This window comes from Bos indicus x Bos taurus, chromosome 12, assembly GCF_003369695.1.
Source record: "Bos indicus x Bos taurus breed Angus x Brahman F1 hybrid chromosome 12, Bos_hybrid_MaternalHap_v2.0, whole genome shotgun sequence".
Classification (NCBI taxonomy): Eukaryota; Metazoa; Chordata; class Mammalia; order Artiodactyla; family Bovidae; genus Bos; species Bos indicus x Bos taurus.
Window position 1 is genome coordinate 18,632,286 of NC_040087.1, and position 15,772 is coordinate 18,648,057.

A 15,772-nucleotide genomic window follows, 5' to 3' on the forward strand; every position below is an offset into this window, starting at 1 on the left:
ATGAGAATTCAGTATATACCATAGCTTAACAGTTACAGAATAGCAGTACTTTAAAACTCCAATTACTAATATGTGACACTTTGACCTTGAGCTGAGCCTTTCAGGCAGTACTAATAGAGTTTACTTAGTAAGAAGAGGAGAAACATGATCATAAGATGAAATAAGTAAGTGTTTTGAGGCTGGTTGTACGCAGTGTTTATTTCCAGTTGACAACTACTCGTGATTCATTTTTTTTACCAAAGGGAAAAAACTTAACATTCTAAGCATTTCTGGTTTTGTGTATTTTTTTGTTTTTGTTTTTAATTATCTCTGTACCTGTGTAACTCCATAAAATGGACAGAATAGGTGATATCTCCATTTTACAGCTGAGGAACCTGGGGCTCAGGAAAGCTAAACTCCTTGTCCCAGCACTCACACACACTAAAAAGTGGGAGACATCAGTCACTCTGTCCAACTCTGGAGCCAAAACCCTTTCCGCTCAACTGGGACATCTCTCATCTCTCTGAATTAAAAGTTCTCTGAGGACCAACCAGTCACTTCTGACTTTGAGTTAGCACTGTGTTTCTTAAAACTACAATATAATTAAAATTTCATGAAATTAAACTGACAAGTCTTTCCCCATTACTTCAGACTTCAGTAAACTCTGATGATCTTGGCAGCCCCTCAAGGCTGTAGGACACGGGGTAGCATCTTTAATACTAGTGTCTTTAATCTGTGTTTTCAGGTTTGTGATAACTTGTCAGAATCATCTCAAGTAAATATTTGTTCCCTATATTTTCACAGAATGCATTTTTACACCCTATTAAAGCTGTTACTTAAGTTTAAGTTATAATTTATGCCTGCAATCTCTCGTGCTTTTAATTGGTATTCATTTCTTCACTCTTGACATGATTTCTTCTTTTTATTCGACCTAATTCCTAAATTCCCCTCCGTTCTTACAAAAAACCAATTGATGAAAGAATAAGGGGCAAGAGAAGAAACTATAGTAAAGGAAACTTTAAAATACCTCACATATTTACTTCCATGATCATTAATTAAATCTTTACTTTCTGTGATTTCTTTTAGGAGAATTTTATTATGACTAATTAGTCTTAAAGGAAAGGGATGATGATTTTAATTATCTGTGAATATTTATGGAGAGCTGTGCAATTGGTAGGTGAAAAATGAAAACACTGATATTAATATTTGTTTTTCTAGTTTGGGCCATTTTCAGAAAAACATGATATTACTACAGCCCCTGGACCACCAGATCAGTGTAAGCCCCCTCAAGTGACATGCAGATCTGCAACTTGTGCACAAGTGAATTGGGAGGTATTGTCATTTCCTTCACTTATATTTGCTTTAAATGATTAAAAAAGAGAATGAAGATACTATTCATTTCATCTCCATAGATTATACAAAGAGTAAAGTCCTAGTTAAATCCACTTGGTAAAAAGTAAAGTCTTTTCTCTCTTTGAAGTATTTAAATAAGGTATATGTTTACAAGTGTTTAGATTCTTGTTCATGGTGGTGCCCCGTCTCAGTACTGAGATATTTACCCATGGTGCACTTAATGTTCAGAACAGACATTCATAGGAATTAGTGTATACTATTTCTCTCATGTTTATTATCTCCAGTATACTTACTGCATATAGTAGTAATCAATAATGATAATTACATTTTCTGTTTCCTTTAAATTTAACAAAATATCCTTGTATGATTTAACATTTATATTACTTAATAGAATTATTTAAAGTGTATTTACCTTAAGATACTCTTTAAAGTGATTGAATCATATTTCTGTGTCTGATTGAAAACAGCTATATTTTTTGACAGATCTTTAATTCAGGTGGCCTTAATGAATAAAAATGTAATATTAAACAGTTTATGTTCTGTTAAACATTTTTTTAGAAATCCAAAAACAGTTCACTTTTTTATGTGCTTGGGTAAATAACATTTTTGCCCCCAAACTATGTAATCACTATCAGAACTTAAGACAAAAGACTTTATCCCCTTTTCTTAACTTAAAGGTCCCTTTGAGTAATGGAACTGATGTCACTGAATATCGATTGGAATGGGGAGGAGTTGAAGGAAGTATGCAGATATGTTACTGCGGACCCGGTCTCAGTTACGAATTAAAAGGACTTTCACCAGCAACCACCTATTATTGCAGAGTCCAGGTAAAGGTGGTCAGGGTTTTGTCACTCTAGAGTTTTGTGTTTTGTGAGCATTTGCATAATTATGTCTTTAACTTTGGGGCTCTATTAATTTGTAGGCTCTGAGCATTGTGGGTGCAGGCCCTTTTAGTGAAGTAGTAGCCTGTATGACTCCACCATCAGTTCCTGCTATTGTGACTTGTCTTCAAGAAATAAGTGATGATGATATAGAAAATCCCAATTATTCACCATCTACATGCCTTGCAATAAGCTGGGAAAAGCCTTGTGATCATGGTTCAGAAATCCTTGCCTACAGCATAGACTTTGGAGATAAACAGCCCTTGACAGTGGGAAAGGTTACAAACTACATTCTAGACAATCTGCAGCCAGATACAACATACAGGTACACAGTAAAAACTATCTTAATTTTTGCCTAGACCAGAGAGACACTTTAAATAGAATAATCATAAACTAAACCTTTTTTTTTTTTAACATGGCACTTAGAATACGAATTCAAGCCTTGAATAGCCTTGGAGCTGGTCCTTTCAGCCACATGATAAAATTAAAAACAAAACCCTTCCCTCCTGACCCACCTCGTCTGGAATGCGTTGCCTTCAGCCACCAAAACCTTAAACTGAAGTGGGGAGAAGGAACCCCAAAGACATTGTCGACAGATTCGGTTCAGTACCACCTTCAGATGGAGGATAAGAATGGAAGGTGGGTGTTTCTAATTGCTTCTTTATATTGTTTCTTAGGTCTCAAGTATATAAATTTTTTTAACACTAGAAATAAATTGTTTTCAAAAACAATTCTCATAAATAATTTTTAAGTATGCCATTTTTGAAACATCAGAAGACATAGTGAAGAAAGAAAATAGGGGATCTGTTCTTTGGCTCTCTAACCCATTCACTGTCTTCAGGCTAGTGAAAGGAGCGATCTTTACTGCAAAATAAGTTCATCAATGCTGATTTCCAGCAAGAGGTAGTTTTTACAGTAAACAGTTGATTGGCATAAGATTTTTGAAATCCTTGAGGGTTATGTCTCACCTCCACACACTCACGGCGTGAACACCATGTGAATGCAGGAGTTCACTTCCTCACCATCAGATCTTAGACCCTCTGATAAATAGTCCAGTCCCCTGGCTACTCAGGTTCTTCTCTGTTCTGTCCTTTGCCATCTCATTAAATGCGTGCTGTTTTATTCGACTAAATCATGCATTTGAATTATAGTGTTACTCAAAGTAATTAGTGTAAATTATTCAAAATCCAATCCAGGGCAGTATATTGATATTAAATCCAAAATAAACAATGCCATATATCTTCCTCAGTTGATACTTTAATCTTTTAAGAATTCTGTTTTGTTTTTGTTTTTTATGTTTCACTCAATTTGTTAGAAATAAATTTGTATGTCTGATAGATTCAGAGTACTAATGACAATTTTTCCCTAGGTTATTCTGTTTTTTTGCATTGGGTTTGTATGTCAGCCAAATATTCAATAATGGAATACTCAGGGTACTTGTATATCAGTACTCCCTATCAGAAATAATTATACATTTAAAATAGCGTACAGAATTAAACATCCTGTATCAATCATAAGAGCATTACACAGAGCAAATAGTATTGATCATTTATTTCCTGAAATCTGTGCCTCTCTGAATGTTAGCCTTTGCTCCTGGCAGAATTTGTGTACTCTTTGTAACCTTATATTTGGAAGGAAGATTTTTGCCTTGCTGCACGTTTTTGGTATAGCCATTTATCTTTAATATATGTTGTTATTGTTAGGTGAATTAATTAATTCATATTTAGGGTTGTGCAAGATTTACTAGAAACAGATTTAATTGGTATTTGGTTGAAAAATAATAGAACAAAGATTCTATGAAGTATAGATGATATTAGTCTATATTGTAGATATTATTGTAGATATTATTCTATATTGTAGAACTTTAAGCATGATTAATGTTTAGCTGGCATCTAGAGAACTGTTGCAGGGTGTGGGGTATGGCTTTATGGTCTTCGTGGAAAATAAAGAAATTAAAGTGTTTTATGATATTGTAAATTTACCACATAGGTTTCATAAATCAATTTAATATCTTTCTTTAGTTACTTTCCTTTGATTTTTCACAGCTCTTCACATTTGTGTGGGATTGTGTCAGAATGCTACCTCATCTGTGCCCTGACCACAGGTTTTTTATTGTGGTTCAGCTTTTTACAACAGTGGCTTTGCCACTGGTTTTTTAATCCTCTCAGTTTAAAAAAAAAAAAAATGGAGATTCAAAAGGCAAGGCTTATCCAATTCTTGGAAACAGTGTTACTAACGATCATTAAGTATTCCTTCATTTTAAACTAACTACAATTTTCAGACTATTAGAACTACGTAAGTTCTAATGTAGAACTCATTCCTCAATTTCCAAAAATTTTTAAAACAGCCAATTAAAATTTTGGAGAACATTCAGCATATGTATGTCATATATGACACTAAGCTTTGCATTGAACAGTTCAAGTGGATAATTTATGGGAAATTATATACAATATTATCTCATACTGTTAGGTAAATATTAAGAAAACCTCACTAAATCAATTAAAATTATGCCTAGGAAAGGGAATTACCTTTTTTATGTGACAAACTGTATGCCTGTAACTCTAGTTAGAAATAATTGATAATGAAAATTGTGATGTTCTGAGTATCTTTTAAGATGTATACATTAAAAAACAGCAGTCAGAAGCAAAGCGATACCAGAAGCCTAAAAAGAAACAGTTACTGTGATTGGATATGAAATTTTGCAATAAATTTTCAGGAAACTATGGCAAATTGGGAAATTAACTAATTCTGTGATTTCCATCTGATGAAAAATAAGGATTTATTGAGTGGCAAAACACTGTGGCGTTAAATTCTAGGGGTAACTTACTGCTGCTAAATAGTGTCCGGACTGTTCTTCTTTAGTGGTTTTTAAACATTTTTCATAAGGTAGTCAAGGTTTATTTTTCATAAGTCATTTCCATTTTAGGTTTGTATCCTTATACAGAGGTCCATGTCATACATACAAAGTACAAAGACTTAACGAGTCGACGTCCTATAAATTCTGTATTCAAGCTTGTAATGAAGCAGGGGAAGGTCCTCTTTCCCAAGAATATATTTTCACTACTCCAAAATCTGTCCCAGCTGCCCTGAAAGGTAAGTTCTCCATCCTCAAGTTACTTTCTTTTAATAGTAAATTAATTTTAAATGCTCTTTCATAATGTACTTTTTGTACAATTAAAATTTATCATCTAGTATGTGTCTAAATTTAAATTATAAAAAGGAAATGAGCTAGACAAGCCTACTTACTGGGAGCTTCACTTAATAATAAAAGCTATTTTATCTGGCATAGTAATAATGAGTGCTGTTTTTTGTCACTCATCTTTTAAATAAACATAAGTACTAAATTGAATAGATAGGCTGGTTTTCTAATAGGGCCATTTACCATTTTCACTATTATTATTTTTAAAAAATCACAATTCTTGTTGTTTTGAGTCATTGCTATTTCATTCATTTGAATTTCAGGGGGAGAGGTCATCTGTTTTAGTAAAACCTAATACTCAGTTAATTTGAATTTTTAAGTCAAATTTACATACACATTCACACATTTGTGCATGTATTATATATTTAAGATTAATTTCAGCAGAGTTCTTATTTTAAAATGACCCTGACAAGTATCGTACTTTGTGCATTTAGCCAAGAAAAAACTAAAATTCCTTTCCCTCTGAGGACAAATCACAAACACTTCTAGTACAGTGTCCTGGATCATATACTTGAAAGCACCATCTGTTAACTGGACCCATAATAGCAAGATTGTTCTTGAATACGCCTTCTAATAATGTGGATGGATTTCACAAAGTTATTTTTCCGTTCCTTCATCTGGTTTAGTTGTCTCTTAACCTTAAGAAGATTGCTGGTTTTAACACCACCTACCCTACTACTGAGTGAGGTAGTCATATGTGTGGTCAAGAATTTGGGGGTGTTTTTCAACTCATTCTCTTAGGAAATTTCTTAAATTATAAAATTTCATGTTCTAGTTATGCTCTTTGAAGTACCATGAAAGATGTTGTAGAACTACCTCTAGCTTTTTAGCTCAGTGAAAACAGTACTTCTCTTGACAGATCTTTTAATCAGTCTGCATTGTAATGCTTATAGATTGCGTGGCCTGGAGGATAGTAAGAGTTAGCCATTGACCATTTCTCGGCAAATTTCAAACATTCACTGATGCTTACTTCAAGTTTATAACTAGGTTTTAAAGTCTGTTGATTTTGACTAAAACAAATGTCTGTGTGACGTGCCAAGTGAAAAGTCAAGCAGATTTTATTTATATTTCTTCTCTACAGCCCCCAAAATAGAGAAAGTAAATGATCACATTTGTGATATTACATGGGAGTGTTTACAGCCAATGAAAGGTGATCCAGTTATTTACAGTCTCCAGGTTATGGTGGGAAAAGATTCAGAGTTCAAACAGGTATGTGTCAAAATATAATTCTATAGATACATGTTTTTACCGTTTTTCACTTTAACGTGTTTTCAGTACAAGATTTGACTAACCTTTATCTTCCTAATTCAAAGACATTTGTTCAGTGCTTACTGTGTTCCAAAGATTAGTAACTACACAGTATATCAGGATGCAAAATCTTTTAGGTATGAGCTGAACTTAAACAGAGTATTCATTCATTTGATAGGCTTTATTGAACTCTGTGCCAGGCACTCAGGACATGCACGGAACAGAAAGTCCTTGCCTTCATGCAGCTTACATTCTAGCAGAAAAAAAGAGATACTAAAAGCAGATAAACACATCACTGTATCAGTGTTAGATAGTGATGAGCACAATGGAGAAAAAAAAACGGGATAAAAGGAGTAGGGAGAACTAGGGTAAGGGACAGCTAGTGCTGTTTCATACAGGACAGCAGGTAACATTTGAACAGAGACTCAAAGGAAGTGAATATGGGGAGAAGAGTGTTCCAAAAAGCAGGAACAGTAGGTGCAAAGGCCCTGAGGTAGGAGCATGCTTGTTACATTTAATGGACAAGAAGAAAGTCACTGTGGCTGGGGCAGTGTGACCAAAGGGAGGAATAATAGATGAGGTCAGGGAGTTAATCAGAGAGGGTCTGTGAGTGGCATGGAGGTCATGCAGGGTGTTACAGGCCACGCTTCTGCATTTACTCCACGTGAAATGAGAAGCCAGTGGAGGGTTGTGACCAGAATAGTTACACGATCAGACACAAAGTCAGTGTGACTAGAGTAGGATGAGGACAGATGCAGAGACACCACTGAGGAGGCTTGGACAGTGTTGGTAATAGTCATAGTTAGAGTGCAGAGTTGCCGTATGGAAGCCTAGAGGAACTGTCCCCTTCCCAGCCAAGAAATTTCAAAGACGGATTCCTGGTAGAGAGTGAATAGCCGATGAAGTGAGGAGCTGTCAGTGTTCATTATAACTTATAAAAGAAGTCTTTATGCAGCTCAAAGGCCTTATTTCTTTTAGGCATTTCATCTGCTTCTCCCTTTTTGCTGTCAAACTTCGTGATTTTTGAGGGCTTTTAAACTGGGTTGTTTTCAATTTAGTATCTTACCTTGTATTTTCTTTTCCCAGGAGAAAAACCAGTCATTCATCTATTTTATTTCATTCTTGTGCTGTTATAATTATTAATAATAGATTACTTCTCAATATAGGTATAATTTTTTCCTTTCAAGTTTTGCTAAATATGGAAGCATAATTTCTTAACCAAAATTACAGAAGGCCCCAAAGGGTCAGATTAAATTTGGAATGTGGTTGTTTTCTTTATTAAGTCATCTGCAAATTGACATGATAATTGGATTTGAATATAATTTACAGATAAGCAGGTTTCCTTCCAAGGAAGAAATCAAATTAATACTAAAGAAAATGTAATTGCACTACATGTTTAAAGGAAATAGGGATCCCATATTGAGTAGTATGTGAACACATCACTACATGAAACAGCAGTGCTAATTCTAATTTAAAAGCTAAATTATCCCCATCAACACTCTTTAGATTGTAAGCATACTGTAAAACTGATTTCCTTAGAACTTCATCATATATATGCATGTACATATGCTCATCTAAATCTTTTAAATGTTTATATAATTTTATAATTTACTGACAAATACCAAAAGTTTGAAGGTCATTTTTTAAGAGTTTGATCTCATTCATGGAATTTAATACTTTACTTAAAATTTACTTGATTTTCAACACATATGTATTAAATACTACATATGAAGAAATTGAGGAGGCTACATTATTAATATTACTGTTCTTATTTTCCATTTATTACACATTAGCAAGCAAGCAGAAATACTATAATTGACATTTTGTGTAAGCAAACAAATAAAAGGTCATAATAAAGATAAAACATAACTTTATAAAAAGGAATGATTTCCCCGCCCCCCACCCCGGGACTTTAGAATGTTTTCCAAAAGGATTATCACTGAAGGGACTCTTGAGGGGGCTGGTTACCTCTCAAGTGTGAGTTGAATAAGGCTCAAGAATGGAGTGTGGAGTGGAGGAGGCCAGGTCTTGGTGGGTCTTTATTCTACAGCAGTAGGAACTGTTGATGTTTTTAAGAAGGGGATTAGTTTTTTAAAAGTTGGTGGTTGACTTTCTAGGCGAGCCTATAAAAACCTATTTAACCTGTAATGTTGCTGGTTTGAGGGGTCTGAAAGCAAATTAGTGTGGCAGCAACTAGTACTTCTGACCCTAGACCGCACTTAGAGTTGTTTATCTTCTTCCTTTTCTGCCCTGTTTGGTCAGTCATTGGCTTTGACCAGACTTCCCACTCGGTAGCACCTCACCAAGGCTTGGCCTAGTTCTCTAAAATTACACTCTTGCCCTGACTCTTGCCTTCCTCCCTCACATATATTGTAACTCTCATCTCCACAGTATAACTGACCTTATGGGCATTAGGAGAAAAACTTTTTGCTTGGGAAAATTCATATCAAAAGTCAAGTGTCTGCTGGCTCTTTGATCCTCCCAGCAGTGTATACATTTTTTAAAGCAAGTGCTTTTTAACCAAAGCAGCATTTCAAGTGGCATAACAGGGTGAAGTAAAAATATTGGGGGACAGTAGAACCACCTTCAAAGTAGATAATTCCCATTTGGGAGTCTATACCTGAGACAGTTCTTGTGTCCAAGCTCATTAATGTTACAAGTACCAGGAAAATTAATTCAAATTGGCGTATAAAGTATAAATCCTCTTACAGAGAACCCTGTAGGTAGACAGGTTGATCCAGGAGCTTAATGCAGTCATCAGGGACATAGTTTCTCTCAGTGGTCATTGCCTGCCACGGGGAACTCTTGCTTATTCACATTCAGCGAAGTCCTGTATCTGCAGTTACCTATAGGATGTCTCCCTGTTTAGACATCTTCCCAACATCTAAAACAAAACGATCTTATCATCTTCCTTCCCAGTCTCTTCTCTCCAGCTTCCTCCTAATTTATCACTATCATAAACTCTTCGGTATCCGTAAACACTTCCCTGATAGCTGGTACAGAATCCGCCCGCAATGCAGGAGACCCTGGTTCAATTCCTGGGTCGGGAAGATCCCCTGGACAAGGGAATGGCTGCCCACTCCAGTACTCTTGCCTGGAGAATTCTATGGGCAGAGGAGCCTGGCAGGTTACAGTCCATGGGGTCGCAGAGTCAGACACAACTGAGCAACTAACACTTTCACTTGAAAGCTTGTGCTTTTATCACCAAGAGCCCCTGTCATGCCCAGTTCCCTCAATCCCTCACTCAGCCTTATGATCAGGATTCCTTAAACACTGTTTAAATACACACAGTAAAGTGGCCCTAAGTTTCCAGTTAGTGTCTTAACATGGTCCTCTTCTCGGTGTCAAATCGCCTCACCTGTCACCCTCATGCCATTTGTTGAGGCTTTTTCCCAAATCATTTTACCGTGATCATTTGGAGACAAATGGAAAGTAAAGAAAACTTCAAAGGCAAAAATGAGTATCATTCACTGTACCTATAGGACAAATGCATATTTTTTAACTTTTACTAAATTGACCCACTGTATGTATATTGTTTCACACTGCTTTCTAATACAGTGTTCTGATTTACTTAACTTCATCCTTTTACCATCACTGAGACATAAATCATTTCTATGTTCCCACTCCCTGAAATGCTCATCTGCATCTTCAGGACTAAGGCATATTCAGCATTTTTTAAAGATTCATTTTTCAATAAAAATTCATTTATATATCTTTTTAGTGTCTACCAATATACATTTGATATATACATAGTCAGTACTATTATAGTGGCCTTTTATTAATAAGTACCTATTATATGCTAGAGGCACAAAATTGAGGGAAAGATCGTACCTCGCTCCTTTGGGAGCAAACCAGTATGTAGAAATTTAGATTTATAACACAGATACAAACAAGGCAGCTAAAATTGCTTGACCTTACTTGTAACCCACCAACTAGCTGGGGAATCTCAACTGGGAAAGCACTGAGTCTTGGTCTTTTCATTTAGCGAATGAGTGAAGGGATTCAGTAATGGAAGTGAGAGCTTCCGTATACTGAGCACTCGCTATATGCTGGGCACTATGCTGTAACATGTTAGTTGACCTCATTCTCGTAATTACAGGGTGACTGCTGTCACACCATCACGGCGTGTGCAGGGTAGAGCAGAGCTCGGAGCCCAGTCCCTGCAGCCCCTGGCACTCTGCCTTGAAAATCTGTGGAATTCCATTCTTCTTATTGCCCTTCTGGGGGATTGAGCAGAGGATTTGGGTTTTAAGATCTAATTCTTTGGTTCTAAGTGGTCTCTCACTTTAAAGAAAATGATTTGCCACAGACACCTGTAGGGAGCTCTCCTTTTTCATTTATTGTTTCATTCATCACATCTGATGGAAACATTACAGAAAACCAGTTTTACCAAGATACCATGGGAGAGGAAGATCAGACACTTCCTCTTTTCATGGAATGGTTTCACACAAGTTTGACTTCTTACATCTGGTGAAACCAGAGAAATGCTGTGGACTGACTGTGCTTATTCTGTAGCTACTCTGGGGGCACAGCTTCCCTCTCAGCTGGTCTGTAAGCTCTGCGAGGGCAGACAGCACACCCTGACTCTTCAGATTTCCCCTGCCATTATACAGCAAACAGCTGAGTTCTTTAATATGTAGGTATTTTAAAATCTCGTTTAAAAGAGCCAGGCAGTGGCTCTCACAAGCTTCCATGTCAAAAATAACTCTAAACCTAGCCAGTTTTAACACAGATTTTCTACCCAGCCTTCACATACAGTTCTTCTTTTCCTCATGCCTTGCTATCAGATTTACAGAGGTCCTGACTCTGCATTCCGGTATTCAAGCCTTCAGCTGAACTGTGAATATCGTTTCCGCGTGTGTGCCATTCGCCAGTGCCAAGACCCCGCGGGGCATCAGGACCTCGTCGGTCCCTACAGCACGACAGTGCTCTTCATCTCTCAGAGGACTGAACCACCAGCCAGCGCCAGCAGAGACACTGTGGAAAGCACGAGCCCCGGGCGGGCGCTCAGCGACGAGCAGTGCGCAGCCGTCATTCTTGTGCTCTTCGCGTTCTTTTCCATTTTGATTGCCTTTATCATTCAGTACTTTGTAATCAAGTGAAAATATAACTTTATTTTTAATATTACCTTTTATTTTGTCATGTACTAAAATTATTTCTGTATTGCTTTTACAAAAACAGTGGCATTAAGCACTGGCATTGAGACTCTAGTACATCATTTTGGCCATTTTTAATGCTTTATATTGCTAGGTAGAGGCTGGCACCTTATTAGAATGCAAGCCACAGAAATAGCAATTTTTGGCTTTTTGTTTGGTTGGGGCTCTTTTTTTTCTTTCTTTCTTGTTTTCTTTTTTTTTTTGACATGCCTTCTTGTGAAACAAAATTTCTGAGAGGCAACAATACAATATATAATTGATATTTTGACCAGTCGGCATGAGTGTAACAGTGACATCCTGATCTGTTTGTTCTAAAGATTATTACCTAGTGAAAAATTCAGAATGGTTAAAATTCACACTAACATGCTATATAAAAATGTTAAAGTATGATGATGCTGTGAAAGCAATCTAGTGCTATATTTCTACCTCCTCATTTGTCTTAATTTGGTAAGTGGGATTATGATGAATAACTGGAGGGGCTTAGCAGACAAAAACTGGATGAAAGAATATGCATGGAAAAAAGCTTCTTGTTTGATAAATGTGGAGTTCTTCATTACAAGTATATATTCATGAATTCACAGATAAGTCACTTGAAGAAAGCACAGACAGTTTACTTGGCCTAAAAATATTTTAACGTTTACTCAGAAACACATCTTCAGGTCTTGAAAACATGGAAAAGAACAGAGGGCTTTTAGATAGTTAACTTTTTAAAAGTAATTCATAATCAATCCTGAATTTCAGACTTATTTTTGAGCCTTTGAACTATACGTGTGTGTATAAGGACATGCACGTACATATGGCTTTATATATACCAAGTGTAGAAATATATATATATAATATATACACACACACACATACACTCTCACTCCATCTATCTGGTAGAGGCTAATTTTGAAGAACTCCCGTAAGTTTTGCTGCTTCTCCCATAACTACTGCCATCACCATCAGAATTCATAATCAAACCTAACCTTTTTGTTTGGGGCACCAAATCTGAAGACAAAATTAATTTGCACCAGTAAACTTCAAGCTGCTTTCTTTCTTGAAAAACTAATGTTTAATGTAATGTCTGTTTGGATACTGTTCCAGTTGTTGATTGCATGTGGTTAATGTTGCATTAGAGCACTTTGCAGTTACATAATTCATTAATGTTTTGTGAGCTTGCATTTGTGAGTTATTGGATGATCAGATTGAATCTTGTCAAGTATCACATTGTACATCTTGCATAGATGTCCATGACTGCCAGTAATAATACAGTTTGTAATGAAACTATCTAAAATTCTTGTTTTATCACATCTGTTATCTGTAAAACACTTGTAACTAGCCTTTTTAATTTATTATTTGAATTTTAGGATAGTGAATCACTAATTTTTAGTTGCTGAGGTTAGCATTTTAGTGATTACTAAGCACTTCTGTCAGTCTTTGTAAAAAAGGACGTATGTCTTGTGCTTTGAAGATCTCTGAAGAATTTCTTCTATTAGAATGGGCATGTATTGTAATTGTTTTATGTCAAATGATCTGTGCTGTAGAAAAAAAACATTAACTTTTGTTCAAAAAAGAAATGGATAAACTTGGCCTTCCCAAGTGGTAAGAATGATCTGTCACTATAAAATACTGTATGTTTACATTTTATTTAAATTTAATCTCTTATATGTAGGCTGATAACGTCCCCCGAAACAGTGATTGTTTTCTAGAAACTTCTTAAAAGTGCCACATGTGGCAGTACAAATGAGTTTGAGTGTAATAGCCCAGAGATTTCTATATAGTTGAATGTCTAAAATGGTAAAATGTGCCACTGTGGCAGTTACAGTGGCTTATGTTTTTCATAGTATCTCAAATGAACTCCTATTTTTGATAGTAAATGTCATTTAATAGTGTACTTGCCATTTGAGCCTCACTGTAAAATGAGTGCAGAGGAGAAACAATTTTTAATGTAATCTTGATTTTACCTCATATACTGTACATTCCAAAAACTCTAAACTTTTTAAAGATTATAGATACACTACCAAACATATCACCTTAAAATTGTGTAAGGATGGACTTCATACAGATGAAAAAATATAATCTCATAAAAATACATAAACTATGTAGCAAAAATATCTTTAAAATCCATGGAAAATAAAAGTTGTATCATTCTTTTTTTGAGATATGTTTATTGTATTCATAAACATTATTTGCTGCCTCTTTTGGAGAATGAAATGTTAAGGTCTCCCTTCTTGCAATTGGCTTACAACAGTTTTCCCAAAATAATTAAATCTTCAACAGGAGAGGATCCGTATTCAAGAAGGTCAAGTTTTATCCTAGTGAGCTGATTTTGTGCAATTCATTATATATCTATATATAAAGAAAACAAGATATCTAATGAATAAAGATGGGTCTGAGGTAAACTTCCCATTGGAAAGAAAGTCGGACCTCTCCTCACCTATCCTGCATTCTTTGCCTTCTTTCCCACCTACAGGGGCCCAGAACTAGGTCTGCTTGCCACCAGAAGGTTCAACATTCCCTCCTACTTAATACTATAAAGTTCTCACAGGTACCAGGACATTCAACATCCCTTCTCATTTATCTCAAAATTTCCATCCCACAGACCTCATCCAGGGATACATGGCTTTTTAAAATCCAAGAGGATCTATAATTGCTGCAATGGTAGGCACCATGAGAAAGTTTAAAATGTTGGGCTGGGGAAGAGGAGAAACGACGTAGGGGCATTGCTGCATGGAAGCCACTGAGTTGGAATCCACCCTTGAGAAGAATAGGATGCTGGATTCACGGTTCCACGGCACCTCGCTTTTTTTTTCCCCCCTATAGATTGGAAATAGGAATGTTGCATGTTGTGCTTAAGCATTTTGTGGGTTGGTTTCCAACACGTGTATCTACCTTAACATCATCAACAGATTCTCTGCAGGAAGATCCCATGTCTATGGTGGCTCAGTTACGCAAACAGACTGCAAAAAGGAAATGGGTCTCCTAAACCCAACACTTGTCATCCTAGAATCTAAACACCTACCATCAACATAGGTGACCATAGGTAGTGCTTTGTGTTTTTTAAACGCCTGGGTCTCCCACATTGCAGGTAGATTCTTTATTGTCTGAGCCACCAGGAAAGGCTTTAAATACTACAGGTTGAGAATAATCTGTACGTGTCCCTCTACTCATTTGTTTTCTCCCTGACTCTCTTAAAGGAGAAGTTGAAAGAAGAACTAAGATTTTAATAGTTGGGGTCAGCAGACCTTCAGTGTCTGCAGTGGTGCCTTCAGATGTTTAGATGTTATAAGGACTATTTTTCATCCTATATATAACAGGATGCTGTGGGAAATTTGCCAAGAGGAAAGTTTCAAAAACAGTTTAAAGCCACATGACCCATTGAAATCATAATAGCATCTATTGACCACTTAGTGTGTTAAAGATGTTGTATTCAGTGTTTTACCTTAGTTATTTCACAGTCCTCTTAATTGCTCCATTAAGTATAATAAACAGGCACAGAGCATTATCCGCTAAAGAGCACATGGCTAATAAGTGAGAAACCCGAGATTAGATATTTGAATCCGTGTGACTGGTCTAGCGCCCCCAAACTTGACCACTATCCTCTGCTGTCTCCCAGAGAAGCCCTAAACTCAAGGAAATCAAGATAATAATTGACTTTAATTAAAAAATTCTGAAAGAGATGGGAATACCTGACCACCTGACCTGCCTCTTGAGAAACCTATATGCAGGTCAGGAAGCAACAGTTAGAACTGGACATGGAATAACAGACTGGTTCCAAATAGGAAAAGGAGTCCGTCAAGGCTGTATATTGTCACCCTGCTTATTTAACTTATATGCAGAGTACATCATGAGAAACGCTGGGCTGGAGGAAGCACAAGCTGGAATCAAGATTACCGGGAGAAATATCAATAACCTCAGCTATGCAGATGACACCACCCTTATGGCAGAAAGTGAAGAGGAACTATAAAGCCTCT

The 15,772-nt window shown here is 36.3% G+C and overlaps 1 protein-coding gene across 7 annotated transcripts in view; it reads left to right on the plus strand.

The window, feature by feature from the left end:
* The window catches only part of FNDC3A (fibronectin type III domain containing 3A), a 113,285-nt gene extending 99,395 nt beyond the window's left edge, over positions 1-13,890 (plus strand). For 3 of the 7 annotated variants that reach the window (XM_027557265.1, XM_027557263.1, XM_027557266.1), the window contains exons 20-26: positions 1,198-1,311; positions 2,010-2,159; positions 2,255-2,538; positions 2,640-2,852; positions 5,140-5,306; positions 6,494-6,621; positions 11,448-13,890. In XM_027557265.1, coding sequence (XP_027413066.1) covers positions 1,198-1,311; positions 2,010-2,159; positions 2,255-2,538; positions 2,640-2,852; positions 5,140-5,306; positions 6,494-6,621; positions 11,448-11,762 — 1,371 coding nt within the window. In that variant the 3' untranslated portion in view covers positions 11,763-13,890. The remainder of the gene's footprint in view (positions 1-1,197; positions 1,312-2,009; positions 2,160-2,254; positions 2,539-2,639; positions 2,853-5,139; positions 5,307-6,493; positions 6,622-11,447) is intronic. The other 4 variants (XM_027557261.1, XM_027557262.1, XM_027557264.1 and 1 more) reach the window with 2 other exon arrangements.
* The last annotated feature ends 1,882 nt before the right edge of the window (positions 13,891-15,772 follow it).